Here is an 8,189-nt window from a genome sequence, read left to right as displayed (position 1 = left end):
AAGGGATCTGACATTCCACGCTCCGATCCGTAGAATGCCAGTTTTCTTTCTCCTGATAACGACGTCCTCTTGAATATTCCCCGCCCGAAGATCCGAATGGGGGACTATTTTACCTCCGGAATATTTTACCCAAGAGGACGACATCATCATTTAATCATACAGTAAAGCTGCATGTCCTCGGGAAAAATTACGGCTGTAGTTTCCCCTTGGTTTCAGCCGTTCGCAGTACCAGCACAGCAAGGCCGTTTTGGTTAATGTTACAAGGCCAGATCAGTCAATCATCCAGACTGTTGCCCCTGCAACTACTGAAAAGGCTGCTGCCCCTCTTCAGGAACCACATGTTTGTCTGGCCTCTCAACAGATACCCCTCCGTTGTGGTTGCACCTACGGTACGGCCATATGTATCGCTGAGGCACGCAAGCCTCCACACCAACGGCAAGGTCCATGGTTCATGGGGGAAGCACCAAAAAATAACAACGTTCAGTGAACCGTATTTTGTGATCGGAAGGCAGCAGCTATATCACGGGTCGAAATTTATCGAAGACTTACTGTACAGTTCTGGAACAGTGTTTTTCCAGAACGGAGTGTCTACTAATGAATTGAAAAATTCCGAAATGGTGGCACAAGTGTTACGCCCGATGAAGGAGCCGGACGACCGTTTACCGCCACAAATCAAGAAACCATTGAGCGTTCACGTGAAATGATTCTCTTAGACAGACGATTAACTATTGGCGAGGTGGCACATCGTCTGCAAATTAGTTACGTTTCTGCTTACCATGTCATCCACAACAGTCGTGAGTTTCATAAAGTTTGTGCAAGATGGGTCCCAAAACAACTCGCACAGTTGCATAAACAAACGCGCTTGGACATCTGCAAAAAACATTTGGATAGCTATGGTAACGAAGGAGACAACTTCTTAGACAGGATCATTACTGGTGACGAAACATGGATTCATCATTACGAGCCGGAGAGTAAACGGCAGGGTATGAAATGGAACCATCCAAATTGGCCGTGCAAGAAAAAGACCCAACCGTCCGCAGGAAAACTGATACCTGCGGTTTTTTGGGACACACAAGGTCCAGTAATGGAACATTATGGGGAAAGGGGCACAACAATCAACAGTGCACGTTACAGTGAGATTCTTACTGCCAGGCTAAAGCCTGCAGTTCGAAGCAAACGCCGAGGATTGCTGTCAAATGTGTTGTGTGGTTGCACGTCAATGCCCGTCCGCATACTGTTGCCCACACTGCTGAAACGCTCCAGAAACTCAAATTGGAAGTACTGGACCATCCTCCATATAGTCACGATTTTGTCCCTTCTGACTATCACTTGTTTGGTCCACTCAAACAGGCATTAAGGGGCCGTCGATCTGTCTCGGACGAAGCAGTGAAAGAAGCGGTGCATTCCTGGCTCGCAGCTCAACCGAAAACCTTCTTTTATAAGGGCATCAGGAAGCTTGTACAACGATGGACCAAATGCGTTGAAACGCAAGGAGACTATGTCAAAAAATGATCTTCTTGTAAGTTTCATATTTGATTACAATAAAACTGTATAACAGTTGCGGATAATAGTCGACGTACCCTCTCAATATCACACTTTATTACGGAAATAACTGTGTCGGATACTGTGTTGTGTGCAGGAACCAAAGACGTTACTCCTTATGTATGAAAAGCGAACATTATCATTGCATTTTCTCTGATTTTTATTATCTCTGTTGTTGAATATAACATTAATGATTTCGATTTTGTTCTTGCTCTGATAAAGCCGAAGAGGACTTAACGTGAATATTACGTAATACAACTCGATAGTGAAAGTTGTGATAAAGAAGATTTAAACGAGTGGTTATCTCTGATAAATAGTTAGATGAGACTCGAACGTAAATATTACTCTTTCCAGTCATTAACTACACTACGTCAACGTGGAGTTTGAGAGACGCTGGGGAGGTTGGCAAACGAACCCGCAAATAAACACCGCGACTTTCGACGGACTCAAGAGCACGCAACAAGAAATCTACCACAGCTCTTAACCAACGTATTACCACACGACAAAATACACACAATACGCATTTAGTTTCAATGGAAATCTCTATACACCAATTGTAAACCAAGAATACATGCCAATCTTGTTTATAAAACCATACAATACAAGAAAAACAATAATATATTGCTTTCACTAGTCATCTGTTAACCGTGGCTGGAGTGGCGTGAGTGATGCTGTTGTAGAGTGGTTTTAACGATTTCAGTACCTATTGTGTGGCATAATTATTTGCACGTAGAAACGTAGTTGGTCCTAATACACTTCTAATGCATCTGCGGTTCTTTTGACATAATTTAACATTGATAAAAGAATCATGTTGTAAGCCGAATCTGCGGTGATAATGGTCGCATTACATTTTCACCCCAGTATTTGTAGACTAAATTTTGGTTGATGGCGATATTTAATCAATGACATTAAGATAGTTTAAAGAATTTGCATGGGTAATAAAAAGCCGTTCGAAGCTGTTCCGCTAGTGACTCTACAAACTGTAGAGAATGTAGTTCACGATGCTAATATGATGCTGTTCTTAAGGTTCTAGCTTTTCTAAATGTCGGAGAAGAAATACGATTTCCCTAGTGTAAGAGAAAGTTATTAGCCTCACAGTGACTCACTGAAAATGTACTGCATGGTTATAATTAAAGTGGACCTACTCACAGAGGTCCAGAGTGGGTTGTGATCACATCACCTCTCATAGTGATTTGTTAATGTGAAAGACGCATACATTTGGTATTTCAACTTAATCCGAAAGACGGGAATTGTAAAGGCGATTTGCAGAAACCGACAAATTATTCATCCCGTGTATAATATGTATTTTGCTCTCTGGTATGCTATAAGTAATGTGAACCAATAACATTTCGCTGTAACTATTGTTGTTCCAAGACTATTCAGTGTTGGAGAGCACAGTTTTTTGGGTTACTAGCACAAGAATGAACGAAACATCTACTTTGTCATACGAGGATCGTCGTAGCTGGAGCTCAAACATGATAAAAAATATTTGAAAACTGCATAACAGACTGTGTCTCCTATGTAATGCAACAGATTAGAGCTACACTCCTGGAAATGGAAAAAAGAACACATTGACACAGGTGTGTCAGACCCACCATACTTGCTCCGGACACTGCGAGAGGGCTGTACAAGCAATGATCACACGCACGGCACAGCGGACACACCAGGAACCGCGGTGTTGGCCGTCGAATGGCGCTAGCTGCGCAGCATTTGTGCACCGCCGCCGTGAGTGTCAGCCAGTTTGCCGTGGCATACGGAGCTCCATCGCAGTCTTTAACACTGGTAGCATGCCGCGACAGCGTGGACGTGAACCGTATGTGCAGTTGACGGACTTTGAGCGAGGGCGTATAGTGGGCATGCGGGAGGCCGGGTGGACGTACCGCCGAATTGCTCAACACGTGGGGCGTGAGGTCTCCACAGTACATCGATGTTGTCGCCAGTGGTCGGCGGAAGGTGCACGTGCCCGTCGACCTGGGACCGGACCGCAGCGACGCACGGATGCACGCCAAGACCGTAGGATCCTACGCAGTGCCGTAGGGGACCGCACCGCCACTTCCCAGCAAATTAGGGACACTGTTGCTCCTGGGGTATCGGCGAGGACCATTCGCAACCGTCTCCATGAAGCTGGGCTACGGTCGCGCACACCGTTAGGCCGTCTTCCGCTCACGCCCCAACATCGTGCAGCCCGCCTCCAGTGGTGTCGCGACAGGCGTGAATGGAGGGACGAATGGAGACGTGTCGTCTTCAGCGATGAGAGTCGCTTCTGCCTTGGTGCCAATGATGGTCGTATGTGTGTTGGGCGCCGTGCAGGTGAGCGCCACAATCAGGACTGCATACGACCGAGGCACACAGGGCCAACACCCGGCATCATGGTGTGGGGAGCGATCTCCTACACTGGCCGTACACCACTGGTGATCGTCGAGGGGACACTGAATAGTGCACGGTACATCCAAACCGTCATCGAACCCATCGTTCTACCATTCCTAGACCGGCAAGGGAACTTGCTGTTCCAACAGGACAATGCACGTCCGCATGTATCCCGTGCCACCCAACGTGCTCTAGAAGGTGTAAGTCAACTACCCTGGCCAGCAAGATCTCCGGATCTGTCCCCCATTGAGCATGTTTGGGACTGGATGAAGCGTCGTCTCACGCGGTCTGCACGTCCGGCACGAACGCTGGTCCAACTGAGGCGCCAGGTGGAAATGGCATGGCAAGCCGTTCCACAGGACTACATCCAGCATCTCTACGATCGTCTCCATGGGAGAATAGCAGCCTGCATTGCTGCGAAAGGTGGATATACACTGTACTAGTGCCGACATTGTGCATGCTCTGTTGCCTGTGTCTATGTGCCTGTGGTTATGTCAGTGTGATCATGTGATGTATCTGACCCCAGGAATGTGTCAATAAAGTTTCCCCTTCCTGGGACAATGAATTCACGGTGTTCTTATTTCAATTTCCAGGAGTGTATTTTTTCCTTCAGTTGCCGTTTACGTCACCTCTCATAGTGCTTTGTTAATGTGAAAAATTTGATTTGCCTCCTTTGAGTTCTGTCTATAGTAACACATCCAGTTTACAGACCACACACTTTTTTATTTACGGAATGACTTTTTAAATTGCTATTTACTGACACTCATAGAGCAAATTATTTGTTATTGAAACGGAATGGCAAGCAACATAAATCTGACAATTGGTAGTTTGGTAGGTTGTATAAGGTGGATAATCAGTTACTTGTTATACATTATTGCTACTGGGTCTGTGTAGAAAGTAAACACAACTGCGATATTGTTTTCCCCTATTATTAAGGTTCTAGCTTTTCTAAATGACAGAGAAGAAATACGATTTCCCTAGTGTAACAGAAAGTTATTAGGCCCACAATGACTCACTGAAAATGTACTGAATGGTTACAATTAACGTGGACTACTCACAAAGGTCCAGAACGGATTGTAATCATCGTATTGCAGCGAAACTTGGTAGATATTCTAGTTAGTTATAGCGGAACCGATTTACGCTGATAAAAAAAATTAGTGCCAATTTTTGCCACGACATGCATTATCTGGCGTAGTGAATGCAGGTATAGAAATGTTTTCGTATGCAATGGATTAGGAACGGGACGTGGGCAAACAACGTGAAACAAGTGAGGAAGGCAAATGTTGATTTTATTATTCCAGAATGAGATTTTCACTCGGCAGCGGAGTGTGCGCTGATATGAAACTTCCTGGCATGTTAAAATTGTGTGCCGGACCGAGACTCGAACTCGGGACGAGGTAATGGCAGAAGTAAAGCTGTGAGGACGGGGCGTGAGTCGTCCTTGATTTTATTATTAATTGCCGTTTACACAATTCGTTCAGTATGAGCACCGGAAACGTCGACGAGATGCTGAACAGCGCACGACTAGCACCTGATCATAAAAACTGGAACTAATTTTTTCTGCCGTAAGTCGGTTCCGCATTAACTCATTAATACATCTACCAAGTTTCGCTGCCGTACGATAATTACAGCCCACACTGGACCTCCATGAGTATGTGCACTTTAACTACAAGCATCCTGTGTTATGTGGAAATGTGAAAAAGATATTCTCAGCTTCAGTGATGAATATCCCATCAGGGAAAACTGAAATGGCTTCAGAACATTTGAAATAAAAAAATGAAACTTTATGTGATCGAATCCTATTATATCTCGAACGTCAAGAAAATGTTGTCCATCTGACGTATAAGCTTATTCACACCAGACTGTTCAAAATATTTCACATTAAATATGCAGTAATATATGCATGGTATCCGCTTTCGCCACGTGCCAAATGACAAGCTAGAGGTCCCGCTTTGGTGTCGCTTGTCAGAGCGATGTCCTGTCAACAGCTGATACGCTACTGCATTTCACTTTGCGACGTTACTTACCTGTACATTCTCCTGAGCGCAATCTGGAAAAAAGCATGGTGGCCGCCTGAAGATTGGCCACTCTTTCTATATAAAGGCTCTCAAGTAAAGTGGTGTCCACAACTGCGACACAATTACAATACTCCGCCGGCCGCGTAGTAGCACTTTGGAAATTCAAGGGGCTTTTGGCATCGCGTGAACTGATCGCGAAACCTGACATTGCTGGATACTCGGATACGTACTGGATTACTATACAGAAGGACTTTACTATTGCCTATGGCAACTTGGCCTAGGATCCCTCGAAATTCTGGTTATAATGCCTTGTTCTGTTTTGTGCTATAATGGAATTTGACTTGACATGGACAGGCTACACAATACTTCGCTAGTACCGCCACTGTTATTTTAAGGAGCTCAATAGATCTCAGTACTAGTCAAGTCCGTGTCGAATATTTCAAGTGATATCTGTTCTTGTTTGTGCTTTGTGTACCTTCAGTGAATTTTTATGCTACTTTTTCGCAAATTTCATTCCTCTTTGTAAAGAGTTAAGTCGGTCGATAACTGTGGTTGAGTGATTTGACTTATCTGTCACTTGCGGTAAGTGTTTTGGTCTATTCCTGAGCCAAACGCGGCCGGCCGCTGGTGGCCGTAACAAAAGAACTGTTATTTTGATTAAGTATTATGACAAGTTAAAGCAGGAAGTTTGGTTTCCAGATGCAGCAATCGGTGAGGTTGTTTTTAGGTCGGGATGGTTTAAAAAGGTTGAATTGTACGTCTGTTACTCGCTATTCTAGTCGGAGCAATTCGGATACGTCGGACGCATATAAAGTAATTAAACCCCGTAGATCAGCAGAAGAAATAGATGACAGTCAGGTACCTAACTGGGAGCTACTAGCACCACGTGGTTATCGCTTCTACCTTCCAGGTGGCCTGGGCCCTGCTTGGTATGATTCTACTTCCACTCCTTTGCCATATGGTGCAATTGCTCAGACACCAGTAACTGACAGCAAGTTTGATTTCACAGTATAGCGGTGCCCAGTATTACTGAGGAAAGATGTGGAGGAACTGTTCACTGGAGTCAACTTTCGAGGCTTAGAACTTAGTGTTGTTACATTAACATACCACAGAGCTAAGAAACGTACTCTGGGAGGAAATGTTACTGCAGATCCTGAAGGAGAGAGGGAAACTGTTGTCAAAAGTTTTGTGGTTGTAGCCCAAGAAGTATGTACTAAACTGAAGATGGCAGGGTACTGGGCAGACTTTGTGAACCCTTTCTCAGGACGGCCATATTTTGGCACAGGTTTTGAACTGGGTGGAATGCTGTATCGTGTGGATCCTCGCTTCCGCTGCCTGGGATTCCGTGTTATTGATGCACCCACTGGGTGCAGTATTCTTGCTCACTCTGCACAGGCACCACTTACAGGAAACCTATTCACCACTGCCCCTTCGAGTGCGGATCTGCTGACAGAGATTTTAAACCAGTTTTCATAGATAATAAATTACCTTCATAAATTTGTTGTCTGAGTCTGTGATGTATCTTTAGGTTTGTTGTTAAATAAACTAGAATTTGGACATTTAAAAAAAAAAAAAAAAAAAAGCGGTTCTGGCGCTACAGTCTGGAACCGCGCGACCGCTACGGTCGCAGGTTCGAATCCTGCCTCGGGCATGGATGTTTGTGTTGTCCTTAGGTTAGTTAGGTTTAAGTAGTTCTAAGTTCTAGGGGACTTATGACCTCAGCAGTTGCGTCCCATAGTGCTCAGAACCATTTGAACCATTTTTGAACCTGAGCCAATACTTTTGTGTGAGACGTCGTGAATTTGGGATTGTAGAGTAATTAAAGATGAGTTAACATTATAATATATGCTATTTAGAAAAACAATAAAAAACATTAATAACTAGCTCTCATTTACCTCGAGAGAAAAATGCTTTCTGTGGCGTGTTTTCTTTATAATGTTGAAGCTGGTTACAAAGTTTTATATTCTGAGTTTTAAAAATCTTTGAAGTAAAATAGTACATTTATACGACTTGTAAATGTTTGTACAGTTTTTTGGTACGAACTTGAGATGACACTGAATAAAACTAATACTGAAAATTGCAGCAGACCTGTTTCCAGGAAAAAAATGTTAGACAAAATAATAAAATGGTATGATAAACAATTGATTTCTGTCAAACTGATAGATTAAATGCAATAACATTTGTAAAATACTGCTTTTAAGGGCGTTCAGTAGACTTATTGCTTGTTAAGTACGTACCCCTATTCATATTATAGTGTAGTGC

General features: G+C 43.8%; 1 protein-coding gene across 1 annotated transcript; it reads left to right on the top strand.

The window, feature by feature from the left end:
- The first annotated feature begins 6,567 nt into the window (after positions 1 to 6,567).
- LOC126195410 (cobalamin trafficking protein CblD-like) lies at positions 6,568 to 7,497 on the top strand. The gene is given in 1 exon segment (XM_049934008.1): positions 6,568 to 7,497. A coding segment is annotated over 1 exon segment (777 nt). The 5' UTR covers positions 6,568 to 6,626; the 3' UTR covers positions 7,404 to 7,497.
- The last annotated feature ends 692 nt before the right edge of the window (positions 7,498 to 8,189 follow it).

This window comes from Schistocerca nitens, chromosome 7 (genome assembly GCF_023898315.1).
Source record: "Schistocerca nitens isolate TAMUIC-IGC-003100 chromosome 7, iqSchNite1.1, whole genome shotgun sequence".
Classification (NCBI taxonomy): Eukaryota; Metazoa; Arthropoda; class Insecta; order Orthoptera; family Acrididae; genus Schistocerca; species Schistocerca nitens.
Note: the sequence above shows the minus strand (reverse complement) of the source record. Positions and strands in the feature narration are given on the sequence as shown.